This window comes from Podarcis tiliguerta (assembly GCF_965153285.1).
Source record: "Podarcis tiliguerta genome assembly, chromosome: Z".
NCBI lineage: Eukaryota > Metazoa > Chordata > Lepidosauria > Squamata > Lacertidae > Podarcis > Podarcis tiliguerta.
In genome coordinates this window covers 1,901,267-1,928,387 of record NC_139553.1, presented here as the reverse complement: position 1 = coordinate 1,928,387, position 27,121 = coordinate 1,901,267, and the positions used below count along the sequence as shown (strand labels likewise).

At 45.3% G+C, this 27,121-nt stretch overlaps 1 protein-coding gene across 4 annotated transcripts in view; it reads right to left on the bottom strand.

Annotated features, from left to right (window-relative positions):
- The window catches only part of RC3H2 (ring finger and CCCH-type domains 2), a 49,460-nt gene extending 22,850 nt beyond the window's left edge, over positions 1 to 26,610 (bottom strand). For 2 of the 4 annotated variants that reach the window (XM_083422903.1, XM_083422905.1), the window contains exons 1-9: positions 26,430 to 26,588; positions 11,795 to 12,092; positions 9,688 to 9,805; positions 8,533 to 8,766; positions 7,992 to 8,167; positions 7,007 to 7,207; positions 5,931 to 6,063; positions 4,488 to 4,606; positions 1,867 to 1,979 (exon numbers count right to left, since the gene is read on the bottom strand). In XM_083422903.1, coding sequence (XP_083279029.1) covers positions 1,867 to 1,979; positions 4,488 to 4,606; positions 5,931 to 6,063; positions 7,007 to 7,207; positions 7,992 to 8,167; positions 8,533 to 8,766; positions 9,688 to 9,805; positions 11,795 to 12,025 — 1,325 coding nt within the window. In that variant the 5' untranslated portion in view covers positions 12,026 to 12,092; positions 26,430 to 26,588. Of the gene's footprint in view, positions 1 to 1,866; positions 1,980 to 4,487; positions 4,607 to 5,930; positions 6,064 to 7,006; positions 7,208 to 7,991; positions 8,168 to 8,532; positions 8,767 to 9,687; positions 9,806 to 11,794; positions 12,093 to 18,371; positions 18,591 to 26,429 lie in introns of all 4 variants that reach the window. The other 2 variants (XM_083422902.1, XM_083422904.1) reach the window with 2 other exon arrangements.
- Positions 26,611 to 27,121: the final 511 nt, after the last annotated feature.

Below are 27,121 nucleotides of genomic sequence, written 5' to 3'. Positions count from 1 at the left end.
TGGTTTGTTATTATATGTTTTGTGGGGGTTTTCTTGTATTTTTATGTTGTGACCCACTTTGAGATCTATGGATGGATATACAAATTTAATAAATAAATAGATGGTGATGGTGATAAATTGGATAGGGCTTGCCACAGCATCTGAAGATGTTCCAGGAACACTCAAACCAAAGGGGGACTGGACATCAGGGAGCCATTCCCAAAGCTAGATCCTTTTGAGTTGTCTTGAAGGAAGGGTCACTGCCGAGACCCCCACCAACTTCCCTCCTCCAGTCTGCCCCACAGTTCTCTGCTCTAGCTCCATCCCCCCTCCAAATCTGAGCAAGGGGAGCTCCTATTCAAATTAGAGGCATATGACTGTTTCTGAAAGAGCCAAAAGTAATTTGAGAAAGGTTTCAGCGATACACCTGGTGTTTTTTTAACTGGTTTTATTTACATTTTAAAAAAATAATCTATTAGTAGTTAATTCAATTTTTAAAATGATAGAAAATTGTAAAATTGCATATTTAAAGCCTTTTCACTCTTAATAATTCATGCTGTGGCATCTTTTGTATTACCTTGTAAGACTCTTGCTGTGTAATAAGCTTGTTGGATAATCTTTATCATTATTGCTTGACTGTCTCTCATGGTATGTTAAGTATGCGGAATAGAATTTATTCAGCCTCGTGACTTTTTTAAAAAAATCGCTGCCACTTTTCAGGTTGTTTTTAGCTAAGCAATCTTTGTCAGTGCCAAAACTTTTTGTCCAAATCCACTTACGGTGCATTCCTCAATGCAGGAAAATAACATACTGTGCAGATAAGGAATTCGATGGAAACCCAGTGGATTAGATAGCAAAGGAAGTAAGGTCAGTATCTTAAACTTATGACTTAAATGAAGATGAGATTGAACATTTTGGAAAGCTTGCTATCATTTAAAGAATTTCATGATTTAGCTAGGCCAAATACTTTTTTTGCAGGGGGAGGCATTGTCAAACGAAGGGACGTCAACATATTTACATGAAATATGAGGGTGGTGTCCAGCTAAATAGACCTGCTAGCGCAAGTGTAGAAAACCTTTGGCCCTCCAGATGTTGCTGAACCACAACTCCCATCAGCCCCCCAACTGATGGTCAATAGCCAGAGATGATGGGAGTTGTAGTTGAGCAACTTCTGGAGGGCCAAATGTTCCCTCCTCCAAGCGTACCTGCCATCTTAACGGCAAAAGAGATCAGGAATTACTCTCAGACTGAGATGCTGGCATGGCTTCAGAACAGAAGGAGGCCTCTCAGGATGGAACAAGAGGCCAGAGAGAGAGTCAGGGATGGGGGAACTACAACTGCTGTTGGATGACAACCCACTCCCATCTTCCCTGGTCTGGAGTCAATGGGAGTGGAGTCCAACAACACCTGAATGACCGCAGGCTGCCCATCCCTGCATTAAGGGAAAGATGTGTGTAGGAAAAGGAAGTGCTGCCATATATGGACACAGCCACCCCTTTGCTTGTAAACCTATAAATGCTTGTGGGGTTTCTTTTTTTTTCATATTTGGGTGCTACCTCTCAACTACCTGCTGGTTGAGGTTGTGTCGCGCTGGCCTTACAACGCCTACATAAATGTCCTGTTTGCCTGGCTGTTGGAGTCTGGATCTTATCGACCATCCAGGCTGAATCCACAGGGTATTACTGAACTGCAATATTTCTCCACCCACCCACTTCCACCTTCCTCGGTCTGGGGCCAAAGGGAGCTGGAGTCCAATGAGACCTGGAGGGCAGCAGGCTGCCCATCCCTGCATTCAGGGAACGCTGTGCATCAAGCCTCTGCTGCAACGCATCCGCCAGCTCAGGGAGAGTTCCTGCTCCCCCTCCCCCCCCACTTCCCAGGACTTACTTCTCCAGCTCTTCCTGAGAGTGAGCGAAAGTGCAGTTGGTCCCTCGCGGACACCCGCCTTGCTGTCGCAGGTCGCGGCACATGCTTGTTTTGTATTTGCTATTTGGTTGCAGCTTTCAAAACAAAAGAGGGAGAGAGGGAGGGAAAACATTGCATTACATAAACCAAGCCTGGAATAAATCCCCACCAGAGTTGTTGCTGACCCCACTAGAATGAGAGAACCGCATCTGCAAGACTTTCGCCTTACTGACAGCTGTCCTGGGTTCTGTACTCACCATAAAACTGAAGAATTGTAGATTTGGAAGGGACCTTGAGGGTCATCTAGTCCAACCCTATGCAATGCGGGAATCACAGCTGAAGAATCCCTGAGATGTGACCACCCAACCGCTGCTTAAAAGCCTCCAATGAAGGAGAGCCCACTACTTTCCAAGGGAGACTGTTCCACTGTCGAACAGCTCCTACGGTCAGAAAGCTCTTCCTGGTTTTTAGTTGGAATCTGCTGGTCAGTTAAGCATGAGAACTTTCATAGTTCTGTTAGTTCAACATGCAACCACGCTGAGAGAACATAAGAAGAGCCATGAGCCAGGGGCCCATCTAAGTCCAGCATCCTGTTCTCACAGTGACCAACCAGAAGCTTGTGAGAAACTCGCAAGCAGAACAGGCGCACTCCCTCTCCCGCCCTGTGGCTTCAAGCCACTGGTATTTGGAAGCCTTACTGCCTCCAACCAGGAGGTGTTAAGAATATGCCAGGCAGCATCAGAAAAGAGAACCAACCAGGAGAATCACTGCCTGCCTCTGGCTCCTACCCTAGAAAAGCCCACGTGCCAACCCCCAGGAATCCAAGAAACAAGCAGCAAGCTACTTCCAAGCAGTTAAAACAAACCCCCAGCAACTATCCCTATGGGCAGCCCCAAAGCTGTATCTGGCCCACTAATCATTGGTTCCTTTCTTTTCTTTCTTGTTTTAATTTTTCTTCATATATATATTTTTAATTCTACATTTATTCTTATACCAAAAAAGGTAGCTAGAACGGATAAACACTATTACATCTTTCTCTTTTGTTGTCGTTGTTGTTATTGTTCTAATTCCTGTGGGCCAAAAAGGATCCTAGAGTGTTGCAGACTAATGCTGATCGTAAAAATGAAATGACACATGGTCCATGCTTAATACAGTACTTAATACAGTACTTTTTCTGCTGCTCCAGAGAAGCGGACACGGAGCAATGGATCCAAACTACAAGAAAGAAGATTCCACCTAAACATTAGGAAGAACTTCCTGACAGTAAGAGCTGTTCGACAATGGAATTTGCTGCCAAGGAGTGTGGTGGAGTCTCCTTCTTTGGAGGTGTTTAAGCAGAGGCTTGACAACCATATGTCAGGAGTGCTCTGATGGTGTTTCCTGCTTGGCAGGGGGTTGGACTCGATGGCCCTTGTGGTCTCTTCCAACTCTATGATTCTATGATTCTATGGTTCCTAAGAGCAGTTAGCCAGATGCCTCTGGCCACCCGCAAAAAAGACACAACATTCATGGCAGCAGGTGGGCATTCCCAGATTAGATAAATTCTAATACTTGGATACAGATGTACCTTATTGAATCATTTTAAAATATACTTTTCTTTAGTCCCTTGGACCCAGCTGCCTATGGCAGGGGGGGACAAGAGGTGCAATCTCCCTTCTCTCCCCAAGAGAGGAGCCCAAGGTGGCAAACACAGTAATAATAAGTAATTAAAAGCACACTAAAAACAGATTCCCACCATTCAAACACATCTAATAATAATAAACACAACGAATCACCTAAAACAAATGTAGGAACAGCTATACCCAAATCATGTGTTCAGACAGGCCTGACAAAACGGGGGGGGGGGGGGGAATCAGCAGGAGTCTAAAAGTGCAGAGCAACCAAGGAATGACTTCTTAAAAACAAAGAGCAGACATTTTGTGGCACTTTTAGAAGCACATGACCAATTTGACATATATGGGATAAGGTGATTGCTTAAGAAACTAGTCCCATGTTGTTCTGGGCTTTAAATACCAAGAACAACACCTTGAACTCAGGCTGGTAGTGAACTGGCAGAAGGTGCAAATCTCTGAGCGCACATAAAGATCCTGAGAGACTCTTGGTCCCGTCAGGAATTATGCAGCAGCATTCTGCACTAAATGCATTTTCCGGACTAAGCACAAGGGAAGCCCTACATAAAGGACTGCAGCAGCTGTGGAACCAATGTCTCTCTGAAGCTGAATGATTTTACCCCCAAAATGTGCAGCCAGAGGTCTTCCCCCTCAGTGGGGGCCAGAAAACTGTGGACCACCATATATCTTACAATTTTATTCACATCCCAAATCTACAGGTCAAATCTTAACTGCCCAGAGTGGTTGGGTCAACCCAGTCAGAGGGCCAGAATACAAATAATAAAATTATTATTCCCAGTTCAGGAAGCTGCCAACACCTTCTCTGGGATTTCAAACAGATGTCTTTTCCCCAGCCAGCCCTGTATGGAGAGACCGGGGACTGAACCTGGGAGCTTCTGTATGCGGAGCAGGCGCTCTGCCCCTCGGTCAAGGCCCCTTTATTGGCCAAAAAGCAAGCTAAAAACAACCAGCTAAATAATATCAGTCAGTCACCTGTGGAGTTTCATGGCCTTTCCTACTGTAATTCTGAATGAAGTCCACCAGGCCATGGACAACTGTCTTCACAGCCACCATGGCATTTTCCAGTTGTTCCCATGTTGGAGATGTTGCATCTGCGGGAGCAGCAAAAGAGGAGGAAGGGGAAAGTGAGCTATCGGCAGCAAACAGGAATGCACCACATTTTTTGGTCAGTTACAACTTTTCTCTTGAGCTAAGCAGAAACAATCCAGGAGCTCTGCTGGTGCCAAAATTCCCACCAGGCTACACTGATGCTCAACTGTCATGGCGTCATTTTCTCACAGTATTTTTCTTGTAGAGCCAAACTGGAGTCCTAAAGTTTTGTTTCCCCAGATCTGTGATTGGGCCTCTCTGCCACTTCTACTGTCTCACAGTTGCCAACTGCATAAACTGCCTCTCCCCATATGAACCAACCCAGACCCTTATCTCATGATCTGGAGCCCTTCTTTGTGTGCCCCCTCCATGTGAGGTCTGGAGGTGAAACCATCAGTACGAGTCTTTTCTGTGGTGGCTCCCCACTTGTGGAATGCTCTCCCCAGAGAGGACCACCTAGCATTTTCTCTACATATATTTAGGCACCAAGCAAAAACATTCCTCTTCTCCCAGACCTTTCGCTAATTAAATAATTGATGGCCTTTTAAATGATGTATGTTTGAATGGAGGAGTGTTATTGTTTTATTTGTTATCATGTTATGTATTTTTGTGTTCTTATACCATAAACCATCCTGTGATAATCAGATGAAGGCTGGTATATAACTTAAACCAACTAACCAGCCAACCAACCAACCAACCAGGCTTCCTTTACCGGATGTCCTCTATATGTTTTGGACCACAACTCTCATCAGCCCCAGACAGCAGGCAAGGGGTCAGGGTTGATGGGATTTGTAGTCTAACGACATCTAGCAGGTACCAGGTTACTACAAAGAACGCACTCCTGTGGAGGAAACAGCACAGAACAAGATAAAGATTGTCCCATGTGACAAAAGTACCGTATTTTTTGCCCTATAAGACTCACTTTTTCCCTCCTAAAAAGTAAGGGGAAATGTGTGTGCATCTTATGGAGCGAATGCAGGCTGCGCAGCTATCCCAGAAGCCAAAACAGCAAGAGGGATTGCTGCTTTCACTGCGCAGTGATCCCTCTTGCTGTTCTGGCTTCTGAGATTCAGATTATTTTTTTTTCTTGTTTTCCTCCTCCAAAAACTCTTGTGGTCTGGTGCGTCTTATAGAGCGAAAAAATACAGTATATCTAGGTTTCCCATGACATGCACAAATCTTGCTGCGAGTAAAACAACTAGGAAAGAAATCCCCCAGTATACAGTGAAAAGGGAAATAAAACTATCCCTCTCCTTTTGTAAGGAAGGAATGTAAAACAAAATGTGAGTGTGAATGCTCAAGTACACATGCAGACCATTCACAAACCTGGATTAGGGTCTATGTTGGCCAATAGCTCCAAATGGGGACGAAGCCTGTTTAAATTTGCAGGGTCACCCGTACGTTGCAGAACAATGGTCAACTCCTGCACACTTTTTGCAAAGGATTCTGGGGACTGAAGCTAAAGAAAAGAAACAAACAAGTGCTTTAATAATAATAATAATAATAATAATAATAATAATAATAATATATTTATACCCCGCCCATCTGGCTGTGTTTCCCCAGCCACTCTGGGCAGCTTCCAATAAAATATTAAAAATACAATAAAACGTAAGAATCCTTGGTGCAGCGGGGAGGTTGGTACACCAAAAGGAATCCTGCACTGCTTTGCGTTATATGAAGGAAATTCTATTGTGAACCTATGAAGAGCCCTGCTGGATCAGACCATCTAGTCCAGCATCCTGATCTCTCAGCAGCCAACCAGATGCCTCTCCTGGGACGCCCACAAGCAGGACCTGGGCACAAAAGCAGGTTCCCCACTTGCAGTTCCTAGCAACTGGTATTTAGAGGCCTGCTGTTTCCAACAGTAGAGAGAGAACATAACCATTTTTTCTTGTAGCCACTGATAAGACTTATCTTCTATGAATTTGTCTTATCTTCACTGCGTCTTGTGTGAGCAAATCCCATAATTTAATTATGCACTGTGTGAAGAAATGCTTCCTCTTCTCCAGCCTGACTCTTCTGTTCTGTTTCATTGGACGGCTCCAAGTTTTAGTATTATAAGAGCTTATTTCTACCCACTTTCTCCACACATATTTTTGTGGATCAAGAAACATCAAATCTCTTCCCTGCTCCCCATTCCCAAATCTTATTCGTTATGTATTTTAGTTTTTGTTCTATAAAATGGTTTGCTGTTTGATTGACCTGAGCCGAAGGTGTAGGCAGGAGAGAAATATCCCATAATTAACAGCACGTCTTCAGGTTGCATGAATTGAGGATCAGTGCTGAGAGGTTGTATCTCTCAGCTCAGAATCTGCCCTATGCAGCTTCATCACCAGACGTAGTGCTGTATTTCAGGGGGAAAAAAACAAATAAAAAGCAACTATTCTGTAGCCACTACACACCTTGTCAATAATGGACTGCATGTGGGATTTGTGCGCCAGGTCTCCATACAGTAGGGAAGACCACTGCTCTGGTGATATCCGAAGGCCGGCTTCCATGGCAATGTGGACAATCTGAGCATCATGTTCCCTACGCAATGCCTCATAGCTGCGGAATTCCTCTTTCAATTGCATCAGGGAAGAATCTTCATCTCTTTTGGTGACCTACGCAAATCAGTCAATGAACAAACATGCCTGTTGTTGTTGTTTAGTCGTTTAATCATGTCCGACTCTTCATGACCCCATGGATCAGAGCACGCCAGGCACTCCATGCCTAGTGCACTCAAATATCAATTTAAAGGACTGTGGGGCTGCATCCATGTGCAGACATAGTCCATCTGAACCACACTACCTTTCAGCAGAATGCATGCTGATACCCCCCATGCATATCCAAAAGTGCATTTGATGGAAAGGAATGCACCCCATGATTATTGTGTTATAACCAGTTACTGCTATCATGAACAATACTATGCTCTCATTGCATAGATTTAAACTTTTATAAAATTGACACAGACTTGTCATTAGGGTAGGGAACCACTGCCTCTACTCAAACCCAGATGGTGGTCAGTTGCTTTGGCTGACCTTGGAGAAGATAAATCAAATAACAAATGTAATAAATAATAATAATAAATGGATAGAACCAAACTTTTTGAAAAATATATTAGTTTTGCACTGGTCTTCCTTTGAAGTTTTAAAAGAAGTGGTCAGAGAGATAGTACTACAAAGAATTCTCATGAGTTAATTCTCATTACTAAACTACCCTAACCTATATTTCATTAAAAGCAACTTTGCTAACTATGAGTTGCCTAGCTGCAGAAAACCTAGAATGGTTTTTTTTACTATGAAATTTACTTTACCAGCAGGGTCTAGGGTGGGCTACAACGATGTAAATCTCAGAATTAAAAACAGTTAAAACAGATTAGAAATGAGAAACTCGAAAGCACTGCACCTTGAAGCATGAGGCTCGATATAGAAGCTGTACCACGTGGCCAATGCTGGTTTTGGATGCCTGGGGGAATCTTGGCTCCAGCCTCTGGACAACAAAAAGCACCAAGACTTTCCTGGAGAGGGCTGAGCCGTCTTCCAAGGCCAGCAGCACCAGCTTCAAGGCTTCTTCCTGCATAGCTAGAAAGCCATAGGTTGACGTTATTTAGGGTCTAGAAAAAGCAAGGGCAAACCATAGCAGGTTAAAGGATGTAGGCCCAAACTATTCTTTGCCTGAACCTTCGCAACAGTGAAGGCTGGGAACTTAAATTATTTGTTCCAAAAATAAACAGAGCCCACCAGCTTCTACCCCAAGGTGGGGACCTGGTAGGAAGTTTTCTCAAACAGTGTCTGAGTGATGAACAGCCCAATCCCCGATGTATCCATTCAGAAGTATGAGTCTTAGTTCCAAGGGAACTTGCTCCCAGGTAGGCATGTACAGGACTGTGGCCTCAGTGCTTCACTCTGACAAGTCCCTCTCTCTATTTACTCCAGCTAGGGGTTACCTGGACCGAGGAACTGGCACCCTCGTGCCCGGACAGCGGCCCAGAGATTGGCAGACAGTTGCTGAGGGTTCTGGTGCTGCAATATCAGCTCAGTGACAGTTCTCTCCCCGAGGGAGCGGGCTGCCCGCATGGCCCTGACCCGGCCTTCCTCTTCCACCAGCTGACAGTTCACTAGTGTCACCAGTTTCCGTTGCATAGGCCGGCTCAGTGCGCTCTGGTTCAGGCTGGCAATGCCTTCAGAAGGAGGAACAAAAGCAGAAAGGTTAGCAGGGAGGCCTTCTACTCAATGTGAAAGGCAAGGATTTCCTCAGTGAGCAGGTGGGGCGCAACGGCATGTGAAATGCACAGATTTTGGTAGCGGTTGGGGTGGGGTGGGGTGGTGCAGAATTCATTCAGTTTACATTTCTATATGAACCTACTACATTTGCACTTCCTGAACTAATAAAATACGAAACAAATCAAAGCACACACTATCCTTTGATGATGTCTCTGAATATTGTCTGTTTCTGAATTTTACAGTGCAGTGCATATAATGATGAATATGTTAGTGAAAAATACACTTATACAGTAATGGATATATTTAGGAAAAATATGAACAAAAATGCAATTAGGAGAAAACAGAAAATACTAGGCAAAATTGTGTACAATTTGTATATATTAGGAGAAACAAGCATGCAGATGCACAGAGATTCTCCCTGAAGACGCTGCCCTTTCCCCCCTTTGTTTTACTGCAAACAATCACAAATAAATGGACTGAATCAAACTAAAAGTTAGGAAAATGAGAAAATGAGAGAAACCGAAACTGGCAGAATTGCCTATTTCTACCTGGGCATCAGGGAAAGGCAGTTGACAAATTAACTAATCTCCTTCTGTGTGGCTATATACTACTAAGAGGATGAAAGAAACCCCATGCCTCTGAATACCACTTGCAGGAGAACAATAGTGGAACAGGGCTATTGCGCACATGCCTTGCTTGTGGGTCTTTACTGGGATCCAAAAGGGCCCTCCTGGTGTCCAGGAACCTGACAAGATGAACAAGCAGTCTGATGTGGCCGAAGGCAGCTTCCCACCATGTGCCATTCATATTTAAAACCTTCAATTTGAAAAGGACACCAGCTTGACCGGCTTCTTTCACTACCTCATGGGGGAACTTACCCTTGCCTCCACTTAGTGGCTTCAAATAAAGTGCCAGATCTTCAACACATTTCTTTGCCACTTCATAGTGTTTGTTCTCTCCTAAGTTGCTTAGCTTGATGGTCTGGTGATCAGGTGCCTGTACAGGTCAAATGCAGAAAGGAAGAAGCAGTGACCAGTGTGTAATTTGTTAGCAAAGAATGGAGAGAGATACACACCATTAATGTGATGCTGCAGGAAATTATGCACCACTTCTCAACAAGCACCCTAATTCTGGAATTATGCAAGATCAAAGAGCTGCCACTAAAAATCTGACTTGACAATAAGCAGCAATGCTTGCTTATTTGATTAGAACCAGACCTAGCATAAGATTTCATGTCTTTAAGGTACCACTAGGGGTGTGTGTGTGTGTGTGTGTGTGAGAGAGAGAGAGAGAGAGAGAGGGAGAGAGAGGGAGAGAGAGAGAATACTTTTTATTAAAGGTTTTCTTGGTTTACAAAAGTACATGCAGACAATGCATGCAGTTTGTGAGGAAACAAAATGTTGATGTATCAAAATGTGATTTAAACACTTTTGTTATTTGAGGAAAGCCTTTCTTGGGGCTTATCCGCACTTACCTTTCTTCTGCTCTTTCCAGGCATGGTCTGCACTTTAAAGCTCCATGTCAGAGTGCCCCCACTCCCCCCCCCCCCGGAGCTTTCCCTGTGAAAAGCTGCTCTTTAAAGCTCAATCAGACTAAACAGCAATTTGCAGAAAACTTGAGTTGACATTTGCTCTGCTTGAGCATTAAAGAGTGGGTTTTCAGGGGGAAAGCTCCAAGGCAAAAAAATCCTCACACTCAGAAATGGAGCTTTTAAGCGCAGACTTGTACTTGGAAAAAGTGGGGCAAAAGGTAAGTGCAGATAAGCCCTTCACCTGAAACTGAAGGCAAAGAAGGCAACAAAACAAAAGGCCAGTGAAACAGAAGGAATAAAACTAATGAAATATCAGAACTATTAAATGGAAACATACTGGCACGGTTTCCATATAATGCTAATATTTTTCCAGGCAAGCTAAACCACAAGCCCAGGTTCAGACAACATGCTAAACCAAACCATGGCTTAGTTTAATGCAGCAACAAAATTACTGGAGGTGCAAATTAGCCACCATTCCCTCTCTGGAAGCCTGCACCTCTGCAGAAAGCCATGGTTTGGCTTAGCAGTACATGCAAACAAGGTTGCTATGAAATTGACAAGTATAGGGTGCCTCCTCTCTCTCTTCTCCTTGAGACCCCCCCCCCTTTTCTGCCTGGCCTTTGGCTTGTCAACTTTAATCCCCAACTATAATCAAACTTTAAGTATATGGCACAGGGCTTGCCCACATAATTATAATAATATAATATTAATTTATTATTTATACCCCCGCCCGTCTGGCTGGGTTTCCCCAGCCACTCTGGGCGGCTCCCAACAGAATATTAAAAACATGATAAAACATCAAACATTAAAAACTTCCCTAAACAGGGCTGCCTTCAGATGTCTTCTAAAAGTCAGATAGCTGTTTATTTCCTTGACATCTGATGAGAAGGCGTTCCACAGGGCGGGTGCCACTACCGAAAAGGCCCTCTGCCTGGTTCCCTGTAACCTCACTTCTTGCAGTAAGGGAACCGCCAGAAGGGCCTCGGAACTGGACCTGAGTGTCCGGGCTGAATGATGGGAATGGAAACACTCCTTCAGGTATACTGAGAGGTAGAGCTTGGTATCATCTGCATACGGATGAACACCCATCCCAAGCCCATTCTCCACTTCCTCCCCTGTGGCAACAAGCTGGCTCAGGAGGGCCAGTATATGCCATGTAGCATGTACAGTGCTGCCCTTCAACCAAGGGGAATGGCCAGAAAATGGGGGTTAGGAGCACCAGCAAGGAGGCTGCCTCCACTGTCCCCAGCATCTGCTTGCCTTATGGAAAGAACAGCTGAAAAAAAAAGAGATTCCCTTCTCCATCTATTTCCAGTTAAGGTATTTGAACTCCCAGTGTGTTTTTTCAGCTCCTGTACACAAGCAAAAATTCACAGGAGGATCAGACCTGATATTATTATTATTATTATTTTGAGAGGTATAAATTCTAACCAAAACAAGCTCCTTTCCTTTACCTGGGCTCCAACTAATTGGAGAAGTGCAAAGTTTACAGGAAGCACATCAATGTCAGTGTTGATGGCTGTCTGGTCAAAAGGGCAGGCCTTGCGGTGAAGCTTATTCAAGCAGGTCTTGCAGACCGTGTGTGAGCAGCCTAAGCTGATGGGCTTGTGCACATTCTCGTCGAATTCGTTGTAGCAGATTGGGCAGGACAGGAACTCTGTCCACTGAGCCGCCTGCACAGGCATCGTGAAAGCCAGGCACTCAGTCAGGTAGCTAGCAAACCATGCTGTCTCTTGTCCAGGGGGCTGGCGGCTGTGAAGCAAATAAATAAATAAATGAATAAATATTTTTCTCCAGCTATATCCAAAGCTGATCACCAGCCACCAGTGACACAGTGACCTTACCCACCCGCCCCAAATGGTTTTGTAAATATATAGTTCCATGTAAGTGTCTACAGTTCATGTACATTGAAGACCTTCCCATCCACTGAAGTGTTAAAAACAGTGCATTTGATAACTAAGAGGCCACAGCTAAGCCATTTTTTTTTTGTTCTGGAGTAAGGTTCCATGTGATTAGAAAGTATCATGGCAACGCTGAGTTACTATGACTTTACTGAATTGTATTAATTGCATTGATGACCTTATTGCTGCTGTTTGCTTTATTTATACACTATTTTGTTTGATATTATGATGATTGCAGTGTTTGTTTTTTATGCTATTGTTAATATTCTGAACTGCTTTGAGTTCAACATTTGTTGTTGGAAAAGTGGAATACAAATATTGTATCAAATCAAATATACAAATGCAGTTTTGAATACAGACATATGTACATTCCTTTGCTTTTTCAAGCTGCAAAAAAGGTTGGGAGGTGTTCGTTTTCATTTAAAAACAAAAAGCAAAACACACGGCTGTCTGCTACCTAGGATGCTACACTGGCATGGGGGTGCGGGTTGACATTCTTACTCAGTGGCAAACAGCAGACAGGTTAAGATGGCATACATATATCTTAGATCAGCTACAAAAGCACACGAACGCCTCAGTGTTGAGAAGGAAGACTGCAAATATAGTCGTACCTTGGTTTTTGAACAGCTTAGGTCTCAAATGTTTTGGCTGCCAAACGCCGCAACCCCGGAAGTGACTGTTTCGGTTTGCAAAATATTTTTGGAAGCCGAACGTCCAATGGGGCTTCTACTGCTTCGGATTGACTGCAGGAACTTTGGTTTCTGAGCGTTTTGGAAGTCAAACGGATTCCGTTCAACTTCGAAGGTATGACTGTATAGCATTGTTTCTGTCCCTCAGTGGCTTAGCCTGAGTTGCAAACAAACTACTTGGCAATTAGACAATTATCTGGCTGCACCTACCCAACTGAACTCACTATTTGCTACACAAGCCTTGTCGAGCCCAGATGGCCCTGCAAATGGAATAACACCCCCCACCACCACCTGCAAACACTACACCACACTCTTCAAGTGTCCCTATTTTCCAGGGACAGTCCCAGATTTACGGAAGCTGATGTGATCCTGGAATGCCCCAGTTTTCCTTAATATGTCCCTATTTTCATCAGAGAATAGGATACAGAGTTATGCAACCCCTGAGCCAAGGAGATAAGTAGCTATACAACCTTTAGAAGACATCTGAAGACAGTTCTGTATAGGGAAGTTTTAAAATGTTTATTGTTTTATTATGTTTGTATATAAGTTGGAAGTCGCCTAGAGTAGTTGGGGCAACTCTGTCATATGGGCAGGATATACAGTGAGGGGGGAAAGTATATGATCCCCTGCTAAATTTGCCCATTTGCCCTCTGACGAAGAAATGACCATTCCATAATTTTAATGGTAGGTTTAATGGTATTCTGTCTCTCACAGCTACAATAAACCTACCATTAAAATTATGGACTGGCCATTTCTTCGTCAGAGGGCAAACGGGCAAATTTAGCAGGGGATCATATACTTTCCCCCCTCACTGTAAATAATAAAAAGATGATGATGATGGAATAGGATGTCCCTATTTCCATTGAGATGTTGAAGGGTATGTGAACCTCAAAAGACCCTGCCACAACAGTTAGTGAATGGGCTAAACAAAACACTTTTAGCCTACCGGCAAAAGCAAAGAAGGTAGGGGCACAGCCTAGCCTCCTTTGGAAACAAGTTCCACAATCTGGTTACAGCCACTGAGAAAGTCATCTCTCTCCACCAGGGAAGAGGCAGGCAGTTAAAATAAAGATAACGTACCTCCAAGCTCAGATGGAATGAAGGGGAGGGGGGCACTTTTGCAGGTGATTTTACATGACACAGCTAGGTTAGCCAACAGGTGTTTGGCATCTAATGCCTTGGGTGTCTCTAATCTTGCCAGGCTCCCAGCTTCCAAGGCAGTAACATCCACAGCCGTTGGGATCAGGACAACAACACTTAGATAATGCAATTATAACACACAGGCACAGTTCAACTCTTTGGGAACTGTGGCCAATCACATTTAACCAACCTGTCCTTTGTAACACCTCAGGTTTGGGAGATGCAGAACCAATCCCTGTTTGTTTGTTTGTTTGTTTGTTTGTTTGTTTGCAGAGCTTTTTCTATTTGGCAGAGTCAGAGCTGTGGGCACATTGAGATTACGTGGAAGCATGGGAGTGGGGAGAAAGAGCACAGAATGCGATATTAGGAGTGGCTTCCTGAGCATCTGTTTTTGCTATCCAACTCCTAAGTTAAGTTTCTAGCCTTTAAGTTCATGAAGAAATGCTTGAAAGTGTAGGCAATCCCTGTTGCTGAATCACAGAAGCCTAATGAACAGCAGTAGGGCATTGGTGCCCATGCCCATGGTCAGCAAAACTAGAATGAATTATGCAAAATAAGGGAATTTGCATGATTTACACAGCCTGGGCAAGTTCAACTCCAGCATTTTAATTCTGTTAGGATGGGAATGCACAAAGAATGGATACCAAGGCGGCCCTGAAACCTGGAGTGGAGCTATTTCAACATTCTCACATGCCACATCCTGGCTCCCAAATTGAGAGCTGCACATCAAAATTGAAATGGGAAGCAGCCCCACCCACAGTGGGCAGGCCTTGACTTTCAGGTACCACAAGCAGGAAAACCACTAAACTGGCTGCTTGCGATGGGCATCAGCAATCTCACAGCAATACGCCTCTCAGTAACATGCAATGGTTGTCTGGATGTGATGATGGGCAGGGTGAGGGCTAGCAAGCAGAGACTGAATCCCAACAAGACAGAGGCACTATAGATGAGAAGTTGCTGGATCTAGGAATTACACATATTGCCTGTTCTGGGTGGGGTTGCAATCCCTCTGGCGCCAGCTGATGGGCGGGTGGGCATTTTATGGGGGGGAAAGGTCCTTGTGGGCCAAACTGGACCCTCTGGCGGGCTAAAATTGGCCTACAGGCTGGAGGTTCCCCACCTCTGTTATAAGGAATGATTGTTTATAGCTGGCATTTTTAGTATTGTTGGTTTTATTAAGTATTGAGGTTTAACACATTTTCTTTGCTACCTGCTCTGGGGCAGCTTTATACAGTGAAAGCATGGGTTATGAATAGGTTGAATCCAACTAAGCTCTACTACGAACAGTTCTATTTAAATTAATGAGCCTAAGTTTGCCATGCCCATTGATTCAAATGGATCTACTCTGAGTAAGACTAGCCCTGGGTACAACCGTAAGCTTTAAAATAAATATGGGCAGCTTTATTCGAAGACCCTTATTTTGCTACCTTCGCCAGAAGCCAAAGATAGCTCCAGGCAGAAGGGGGGAGTTGGCGAAGATGGCGGCTTTGGGCTAGATGTCTTCAGGAGGCTAGTGCTTGCCTTGCTTCTGTTGCTGCTGCCCATGGTCGTATCTTCCTCTTCCAGGCCCAATACGCACTGCCTGCCAGGGAGAGGCTGCTGGTTCTCTTGCTTGTGCCTGTCACTGCACCCTGGTTCAGAGGCAGAAGGTGCACAGGCAGGAGGAGCAGCAGCAGCGCCAGAAGGCTCCAGGGCCGGCAGTGGTAGTTCCTGTTGAGGAACGGGCCTTGGCAGGGCCCCAGCCATGTCAAACCCTGATGCTGGCACTTGCAAAGAACCACTGGGTCATCATTCAACCCATCAACTGGGGTAGATTCAAAGAGTCAGGGCTTGGACCTTGTTATGCAGCTGAAAAACAGGAATGAAAATATGCAGCCACATTAGATTCTCGTGAAGGTGAACAAGGAAGACAGTAAATCACTTCCGCATAGTGGGCAAATCTGAATTGCACCTGAATTCCTCCGTTTCTGATTTCATATCTCACTCGGGCTTTGGCTGTGCAACAATCTAATTAGTAGCAACACATTAAAGTGCTTACTAGAATGCTGCTGATTAAGACTTGCTTTTTTGCATACACTTTAATTACAACCATCTGTTAAAAAATTCTGTTTGAAACCTCAGCTATCTAATGCCCTTAAGCAACAGGATATGCTTGATACACAGTGTTCTTATCTGCACTCAGAGTATTAACATTTGGAAGGCTTATTATTTCTGATTCTTCCAACTTCTGATTTCTGCGCTGCTTTTGCTGATGTAACATGTACAGGCGTCCCCCTCACGCGTGATCAACTCACAAGTGGCCATGTCTATGCACAGCGCTGGGAAATTATTAAACAATTCAGTTCTGTAAGGCGCTTTTTTCTTTTACAAAGTCCCCCATGATATTCTTGCAAGGAAGCTGGTAAAATGTGGGTTGAATGAGGTAAGTGTTAGGTGGATTTACAGCTGGTTGACTGACTGAACCCAGAGAGTTCTCATTAATGGTTCCTTGTCATCCTGGAAAAAAGTGACAAGCGGGTTGCTGTAGGGTTCTGTCCTGGGTCCGTTGTTGTTTGACGTCTTTATAAATAACTTGGATGAAGGAACTGAGGGAACGCTCATCCACTTTGCAGATGGCAGCAAACTGGAAGGGCTAGTTAATGATGCAGAAGGCAGAATTCAAAATGACCTCAACATATTGGAGAACAGGGCCCAGGCTAACAAAATGAATTTCAATAAGGACAAAAGTCAGGGCCTGCACTTAGGCAGGAAGAACCAGATGCACAAATATAGGATGGGGGACACCTGACTAACTAGCAATACATGTGAAAATAACTTAGGAGTCTTAGTAACGCACAAGCTTAACATAAGTCAACTGTGTGATGCAGCAGCGAAACAGCTAATGCTATTCTCAGGTGCATCAACAGAAGTATAGTGTCCAGATCAAGGGAAGTATCAGTACCACTCTATTCTGCCTTGGCCAGACCATACTTGGAATACTGTGTCCAATTCTGGGCACTACAATTTAAGAAGGATGTTGACAAGCTGGAAGGTGTGCAGAGGAGGGCAACCAAGATGATCAAGAGTCTGGAAGCCAAGCCTTATGAGGAACAGCTGAAGGAGCTGGGCATGCTTCGCCTGGAAAAGAGGAGACTGAGAAGAGATATGATAACCACCTTCAAATATCTTAAGGGCTGTCACATGGAAGAGGCAGCAAGCTTGTTTTCTCCTGCCATGGAGGGCAGGACTCGAACCAATGGATTGAAGTGACAAGAGAGGAGATTCTGACTATAAACATACAGAAATTCTTTATGACAGTAAGAGCTGTTCAACAGCGGAACAGTCTCCCTCAGGAGGCGCTGGACTTTCCTTCCTTGGAGGTTTCTAAGCAGAGGCTTTTGGGTGGCCATCTGTCATGGATGTTTGAGCTGAGATTCCTACGTTGCCAGGGGTTGGACTAGATGACCCCTAGGGTCCCTTCCAACTCTACAATTCTATGATTCTGCTATTCTATGATACGGCATCACAAAGAACAGTGGAGGTTTCTCCTTTGTAACTGTTAAACATATCCACTGTGAATTTGTCCTGAAGGAGGATAACAGCAACTATTAGCCATTAAAAATTAAACAAAACCTCCATGGTCAGAGCCAGTATACCTTTGTTTATTAGATGTACGGGACAAAATAACAGAAGATGCTGGGAGCAACACGGGTTGAAAGAGTTTTGCATGGGTTTTGCAATCTTTCAGATGAGCTTCAAGCAAAATTGGTTTATTTATTGCCCCTACCCCCCCAATCTCCCCAGGTCTTCAGGATGGGCAGGGTTAGCCTTTTAAATAAAATAAATAAATAAATAAATAAATAACACAGCTTCCTTAGACCAAGCGCCTCACAGCTCAATCCTAACTATGGATAAATTATTTTTAAATTAATGACACTTGCTTCTAAGTGAACATTGCTAGAGAGATGCTTGTTTATGTGCAATTTTAAGCAGATTTCTCTGAAACTAAGCTTGACTGAAACCAACTTGACATACTTTCAAATAGTTGTTGTTGTTGTTGTTTAAACCGCATTACACTGTTACTAAAAACAAAGCCATGGTGCCATGGTTTCAGTGGCACCAAACTCCATGCTTTGGCTAGTTACAACTGGTGAGAATTACACAGTGTCTTCAGGGAGGCGAGAGTCACTAATTTCCATACAAACCAAACATGAATTTGTCTAGTCTATAGAAAGGGGAGGATTCAAAAATTATATTGAGCTGGAGCACCTCAGTCAGTTCACTACTTGCACCCAACAAGGTATTCGCATGGAATTACTTACAGAGAGGACTTCCGTCTTTTACACACCAGTTTTCTTCTGTAGCAGCCAGATAGAGACCTGAGTCATAGTCAAAGCCCAGGGAAGAACAGCAGTCACAATAATAGCACCCTGCATCGTTTAGACGTGATGACTTGAAGCTTAAATAAACCTTCTCTAGATAGAACAGACTCACTTATTTCTGCACATTGCATGATGTCTGCCACAAGCCAGGGCTCAGTCCTGGAATATGTGAAGAAATAAAGAAGACACACACCCTGAGCATGTGCAGAATGCCATTCCTTCATGTCTCATTAGCCCCTGCCTACTCCCACATTGCTGGGGCCAGCAGACAAAACTTCCAGATCACACAATCTGTCTTTAGAAATGAAGCACCAGCCACAACTAGGCCTCCCTATTAGAAGAGTTTCATATAGTGAATGGCTGCATTCGGGTGTCATGCTAAACCATGACTTATAGTGATTGGAACAAACGAAGTTTTCCTTGGCCGACTCCCCTGTGGTGCTGCTATGCTGGTCAAGGAGGTCAAAAGCTTCTGCTTCCATTTTTCTTCCTTAATCACAGATTGGTGCTATGTCCAAATGCCCAAACTGTGGTTAATTTTAACTATGGTTTGTTGTAGCAACCCTGCTTCATGCCCGTGGACTGAAATTTAAGCCATAGTTCACATGAAATATAGATTGGTCCAGGCCATAGTATATCATAGTTGATGGCTGACTGTGGACATGGAGATCACTCCTGCTGTGCTCCCTGCAACAAACTATAATCCATGGCCTAGTACTACATCTGAACCAGGGATTGTGGCTTGTTCATGAATACAAACTTTGGCTTGAGCAAAGTGGGAGCCATCTACACCTTCACGGCAAGCCATTAACTATGGTTTACCACAACCTGTGAATGCAACCTTTGTCAGCATTGCATGAAATAACAAGCTGTGGTTAATAAAGAATGAAAGTGAAAGCTTTGGATCACCTCCTTATAACAGCACTGCAGGAAAAGGGGAGGGGGGTGAGCTTGCGATTTGCCTAGGCTTATTCTCTTAATGATAAACAGTAGTTTAATGTAGCCTTCCCCAGCCTAGTAGCCTGAAGCATGCGGAAGGCGCAACTCTCACCCTCCCTGGCCATGCTGCCTGTGGGAGATGCATTAGAGGTCTGGAGGAAGTACAGTGGTACCTCTGGTTGCAAACGAAATCCGTTCCGGAGGCCCGTTCGCAACATGAGCAGAACGCAACCAGCGTCTGCACGTGCACGGGTCGTGATTCACCGCTTCCACGCATGCGTGTGACATCATTTTGTGCGTCTGCACATGCGGGAGCGGCGAAACCCGGAAGTAACCCATTCTGGTACTTCTGGGTCGTCGTGGGACGCAACCTGAAAACGCTCAACCTGAAGCAAACATAACATGAGGTATGACTGTATAGTGGGGTGGAGAGAAGCGAATACTGCACAGCACGTTATTGGCTGTGCTGCATGCTGGACGCTCCCCTGAGGGTACAGTAAGTGCTCTGTCATCCAGTCCTTGAACCTGCAGGTGCCGTTGGTTTGTTTTAAATAAAATCTCCTCCATCCCCAATGACTGTGGATGAGGAGGCTGATCTGACTTGTGTAAGTGAAACCTGGGCAGATGAGCAGCAAGGAGTTGGGTTTTCCCCAGCTGGGTATTTTTTGCCAACCTGGGTATTCAGGGCAGCATGGGGGGGGGGTGTATCCTGTAATACTCTCTTTCTAGGCTTACCACATGACCAAATTCAAGTCCCGTGTGCAGAGGACATGTTAGGAGGCTGCTGGTATATTGCCCAGTTATCTTCCTGCTTGAGCTGACAGGCAGTCTCTATACCGTGCACCACTGAGCTGTTGGTCATGGGGGATTTCAATATTCATGCTGGATCTAGGGCAGCTGAGTACTTCATGCCTATCATGACAAAGATGGGGCCTTCCGAATATGTCATTGGTCCAATGCTTACAGCTGGACATGCTCTACAGGACAAAAAGAGGGTGATCTATCATTCCCTTTTCATGATCAAGTCATCCCTGGTGAGATTCAGACTGTCACTGTACTTTTCTCTACGTGGAGGAAGGGTATCAGTTAGGATGGCCCACTCTGACAGAAAGATGCCAACAACAACTACTACTACTCCAAAGGTTGAGTCAAACAGATTCCCAAACAGTTGGGGCTCCTACCTCCCCAGCTGATAGGACTGATGCTCCTGTCTAAGTCCCATGGAGTGGAGAGGTGACCCAGGATCACTCCTACTTGATAAAGCCCAGACAGCTCTGTGGTACACCAGGGAGTAAAGGGTGCTCAAGCAGGTTGGGAGATGGCTTGAATGTGTGGAGGAAAACTCCAGACAAATGCAACTGAACTAGTATTCATTTATTATTGAGTCTGCTTAGTAGCAGTGGAGGCAAAGAGTGTTTCTTTGCTTCTTCCATTGCATCCTCTATATGCTGTCCCGCGGAGCTATTTTGTTGCATTTAACAAATTGGCCTAAATGAGTTTCTGGAACCCACAGCATCCTGCTATGTCTTGTTTGCAAGACATTTTAAAGATAAAATTGTATCTGCCAGGACTTGGACTCCACTATTGTAGCAGGTCAGTCTCAAGAGGTACCCAGAGTACTGTCTGGGCCAGTTTTGTTGGACGAATTCCAGCTGACATGGCTTGAGGTTGTGGACAATGTGTTGATGGATCACTTGACTTCTTGCTCTTGCCCCTCATAGCTGGTAAAATCTACGGGGGTGGGGCTTGTTGGGCAGGGAGGGGAGGGATTAATGCCTTGTTGCAATATGGAGCAGTCCCAGGCAACCTGATATAGGTGGTGTTAAGATCACTCCTGGTCAATATTCCCTGGACCCAAAAGATATGGACAAAATAGAGGAGTCACTCCTGTCCCTTTCTTGTGCAAGGTTCTCAAGTGTGCGGTCACTAACCAGCAAAAGACAATCTTGATGGGACTGATTTTCTGGATCACTTCTATTGGAGTTTGTTCCTGCTCTTGGCAGAAAAACTGCCAATATGATGACCTACGTTGGGAGAGATGGGAGTGTCGCCCTGTTGATTGTCCTCTCAGTGGCTTTTGATACCATCCATCTTGCTATCCTTTTAGAGTTAAAAATGGGTGGTGCTGCCTTGTGGTGGTACCAGTTGTAGCTGTATGGTTAGCTCCAGAAGGTGGTGTCTGCGGGGGGGGGGGGGGGTATTGTTTGGTCCCATGGAATCTCCAATGCAGGTTTCTCCAATGTTCAGTTTTACAGTGGTACCCCGCAAGACGAATGCCTCGCAAGACGAAAAACTCACTAGACGAAAGAGTTTTCCGTTTTTTGAGTCGTTCCGCAAGACGAATTTCCCTATGGGCTTGCTTCGCTGGACGAAACATCTTGCGAGTTCTTGTGAGTTTGTTTCCTTTTTCTTAAAGCCGCTAAGCCGTTAATAGCCGCTAAGCCGCTAATAGCCATGCTTCGCAAGACGAAAAAACCGCAAGACGAAGAGACTCGCGGAACAGATTAATTTCGTCTTGCGAGGCACCACTGTATCCCCCATGCTATTCTACATCATGTTGCTGAATGGAGACATTCAGAGTTTGGGAGTGTGTCATCAGTACTCCAATCCAGTTAAGGCAGAGACACTGTTAGTGGGCAGTTCCTCAGTCTGTACAGGGTGTGTGTGGAACCTGTTAGGATGGGATCACACCTCTCCTGAAGGAGCAGGTACTCAGCTTGGGGGTACTATTGGATCCATCAATGTCACTGCAGACACAAGTGGCTTGCATGATGCAGAGCACCATCTCTCTGTCCTGTCTGGTGGCCCAGCTGCAACCCCATCTGGATTAGGATAGTCTGGCTTTGGTGGTCTATGATCTAATAACTTCTAGTTAGATTACTGCATTATGTGTTGAGCGGCCTTTGAAGATAGTTTAGAAACTGATGCTTCTGCAAAATTATTGACTACGACCAGCTAGCCCAATAGGGAAGGGTGCTAACAAGCCAAGAGAGGAGGTTGGAAGAACCAGAAGATGACCCCTGACCTGTCACAGAGAACTCGGCACTGCTTCTGCCATTGGCAGCAGACCCACACCCCTGGAAGAAACATGTTCCTTCAAGTGCACCAGTCTCTTAGTGAGTATTATGAGTGTGCTGTGTCTTGCCTTTAAAGGGGGAGGGGGGCATGACCAGTTGTAATGTCTTCAAAGCTACTGCCTGGTCTTGGACCCCTGATGTCATTAACTCTTTAGCTATACAATCTGTTAACGTAGCCTGACGTGTACCACTGCAAGCCTTGAATGAAGCTTATTTTCTTACTCACACATAAGCATTTGAGTGGGAGCCTGGACCATATTTCCACCTATGAGCCTACCTAGACCCCATGACAATAATCTCAGGTCCTTCTTAGCGTACCACCTCCAAAAGAGGTTTGCAGTGAGAGAACAGGCCTTTTCGGTGGTAGCTGGCCCCCAACCCTGCAATCTGCCTGTCACCAACACTGTTATTTTTATGGCACATGGGGAAGACATTCTTATTCTCCCATGTATTTAAGCATTGATACTGTGTTGGGTCATTTGGGGTTTTTGTAGTAGAAATTGGTGCTTACCCTGCTGCTGAATGGGGAAGAGTGGTTTTGTATTCTGACTTATTTTTGTGGGTGAATGCTTCAGTGTAATTTTTAAATACAGTATTTTCTATGGGTTTCTTCAGAACTTCTTTGCAGGAAGCAAAATGCAAGTAAGTAAGTAAGTAAATGATTAAAAAAAATCTGCTTGGCACAGGGCTGGGAAAGACTTGTTTATCATGACATACAAATGCAGCCAGCAAGTGGTATAGGACAGGACACAGAATGGATGCAACCTTTTGTCCTACAAACCAAAAAATTGCCACTTCTGAGAACAGATAATTCAATTTATTCCACAAAAAGAGCAGCAGCTCAAGGCACACCAAAGCACCACCCTGCTACTTCCATTTATAACTTTGCTTGAACCAAACAAATTTTAAATGAAAACAGTCACATTAGCAATAACATAAAAACATTAGTAACACTTTTTGTATGGCTGTGAGGTTTTGTGTGTTAGGGTTAAATTGTGGGAGGATAGTTGGGGATTTTTAATGGTAGTTTAATCTGAAATTTATTCTGTTTAACTCCTTGATTTTTAAATTCTTTAGAAATGAATTTTAATTTTTTTATTAAAACGGTGCCAACTTTATTTTAGAAACGTACAAATACATGTCAAAAAAGTAGGGGGAATAAAAAAAAATCAACAAAACTAACATGGGAAACTGCCAGACTATCTGTCCACACAACCCAGTTTTGACAGACTGACTGGAGCTCTCCAGGGTTTCAGTCAGAGAAGGATCTTCACTTGCTATCTAATCCTTCTAACTGAATATGCTGGGGACTGAACCTGGGACCTTCTGCATGCAAAGGTATGTGCTCTACAAGTAAGCTATGGCCACTTCCTTGAGGACTGCTTCCTCGAGCGGAAATCTAAATAAATACGTATAGTTATGTATTTCACTTCTCCAACTCTGCTCCCTTCTACAGGGGAAGACAGCTGTTCTGCTTGAACACTAGCTTGTGAAAAGTCACCTGTGATGGAACTGATATGGCTCAGAAAGGTTATTGGGCACCCCACTGCTGGTGCAAATAACAGAATTCTGAATTACGCAGAGCTCTTCCAAAAGGTAGCGATTAAAAGCTCTTGCTTGCTGAAGAATTTTGTGCCGCTCAGAAGCCTGCTTCCCTCAAAGTCACATAATAATAATAAACATTGCCATAACTATTTTATCTCTCTAGAAATGGTAATGATTGTGTTCAGAACCCTTGATTTCAATCAACTATGCCCCCTTGATGGTTCAAGGCTCAGACCATCTCTAAGCAGCTGCAGCAAGCTGAGCTAAATAGCTGGCATCTCTTGAGCTATTCTAGCATACATGCTGCATTTTTCTGTGCTATAAAGTCTAAGCAGTGGAAAGACAAACTGGGCCTTGTTCAGACCACCACGTAGCTGAGCTTCAATACATTTCCACCAGCATTTTGTCTTCAAATTTCCCACAGGATATACGGATGAAAAGCACTTCTATCATCTTTGAACAGGAGCACAATCAAATTTTAACTCACAAGCTAACTAACCCCACCACATGTAGGCTTATAAAAAATATTTCTACGCTCACTAGGAGGAAGGTGTGGTGGCGGGAAACTATAATAAAAATAATGGCATTAGGGTGACAAGTTTTGCAAGGATCTAATTTTAAAGCGACCACCTCTGCATACAGAGTACAATGTTAGAAATAATATTTTTGAGAGTTTGAGCAGGTTGCTTGAAATCAGGTGTGGGGAACCTGTGGGGCTCCAAGGCGCTGTTCCACTATAACTCCCATCATCCCTGACCACTGCTCACATTGGCTGGGACTAATGCAAGTTCAAGCCCCACGACACCAGGAGGGCTGCAGATTCTCCATCCCTGATTTAAACTCTCATGAGGACAAGCAGACAAGGAGGCAAATGGTGGTGCCTTTTGCCTAGAATGAAAGGGCTGCTCCGAGCACACCAGAATTCCCACAGGAAAAACACTTCCATGTGTGAAACAGCATACATAGATCATCACATGTGACATAAACACAATACACATGTAGCCTGGGAAGCAGTGGCATGCGTTGTGTACTGTTTCTTTGATAAGTATTTCCCATGTACAGAAGTTATCATGTCTAAAGCAGTCCTTTGGGGCATTTAGCAACCTGGCTTAACTGTCTGCTCATGTGCATATACTTGACCCGAACATATTAACATGCTGGGCATGCAACCTCACACTTTTTAAAAATCTGAGCTCTGACTGCAGAATCCTGCAGATACATTTTGTGCAACCTGAAAGCTCATACCCAACATTTTAATCATCTCGGGGCAGGGGGTGCTCACATTGTTCTTGTCAAACTTTCCAATAACCAAGGAAAGTTGAAAGTGGAGGCAAAAGAAGATGACAGAAGAGGGCTAGGGGATAAGGAACATAGTGCCTGTCCTACCATTAGGCAGACTAAGGCAGCCAACCTAGGCAACTGCTTCTGGGTATCAGGAAAGGGCAACAAATTGCTAATTATTTTGTTTGTTGCAATTTCACTGTTAGAAACAGGGAGAAACAATTTTGGGGATTAGTTCCTCGAGTGCTAAGGCAGCTACCTCGGTCTTGAGTACTATGCATCAAGATCCAGTGTGGTTAGGGAGAAGAGACATCATCTGCTGTTCTGCCTTGGGCAGCAGAATAACTTAGGCTAGCCCTGGGAGGGTGAGATGAAACAAAGTGATGTGTTTCAACGGTGTACAAATACACGACCCCTCTTCTTTTGAGGGAGAGAGTTCCCCCTATTCCTCATACAAACTCTTGCCCCAAGAGGGGGGGGATTAGTGTGTGTGAGGCACCCACCCAGGGCACCCCACCCCTGTGCAGCCCAGCTACACAGAAAAACATAAAAGGGTCCCTTGCCAAAGGCCCGACTAGTGCAGCTGCCTGTTTCTCGCAGCAGCTAACCAGAAGGGCTCCCCAATCCGCAAGCAGGACACAGGAGCACAGCAGCACTCGCCCAGCTCACCACCAGCAACCCATCAGCCCCCAGTGACCACGAGCCTTGTTCCCGAGAGGGGCTGCTGGTGGGGAGCCCAGCCTGTGTGTGCATTGGGGGCGGGGGGCTTCTCTCTTTCTTCCGACCCCACGGACTACCAATACTTTTTTGAAGCGGGGGGGGCGGGAGAGGGAGATGACATCCAAAACAACAATTCCCCGTGCCCCCCCTCAAATAATCGCCATTCCCTTTGGGCTCTGAGTGGGGGGAGGGTGACGACCCACGCTGAAAGGGAAGCCCCCTCCCCGCACAGCAGTTGGGGGAGCGGGAACGCACACTACAGGGGGGTGGGGAATGGAGGGTCGCCCTTCTTCGCCCCCCCGCTGGGAACGAGCCACGCCCCCTCCCCTCCCCCCATTTCACCCCCTCGGCCCGCGGGGTGAGAGGGCAGAAGGGGGGCGGGGCCGCCTTCCGCCTCACAGCCGCCGCTGGGCCCCCGCCTCCCCGGGCCCCCTACCTGCAGGAGGGCCCGGGTTCTCCTCACACCCCCTCAGGGGCGCACCCCGGAGCAGCCCAGCGGCGGCGGCGGCGACGGCGCCTCCTCATCGCGGTGACAGCCGGGAGCCCCGCCCAGATCGGGCCCGCCCCACCTCTCGCGAGGGTTCGCCTCGCAGCCGCGGCCCCGCCCACCTCCACCCAAAGTCACGTGGACGGAGGCGCGCTTGCTGGGCACGGAGATAGGAAGAAGCGTCAGAAGGGCATACCACAGAGATGAAGCGCCCAGATGGGATCGGTAGCGACGATAGATGCCGCGCAGCGACGACCGCTCCTCGTTCCAGCTCGCCGGCCGCTGTGCAACGCGCGTGCGCCCTGCGCAGAAGTGAGGCCGGCGGGCGGAAGAGGCGACGTGCGCCGCGGCTGCGCTTCCTGTAATTCGCGCACGTTCGTACAATCACAGAACGATAGAGCGTTAAAGAGACCCCCGAGGGTCATCTAGCCCACCCCTGCACTTCACCGCACTAGAAACATTCGGTCGTGGCTGGTTTTAATTTTCTTTGCTACTCATTTTGTAACGATACAGAACAATCGTCGTAGGAGTCTTGTGGGGATTAAGCGAGGAAGAGGAGAACCATGTATTATTCTACCTTGAGTTCCTCGGAGAATAGAAATAAACGAATAAATTTAGTAATATTTATCATTTCTGTCATA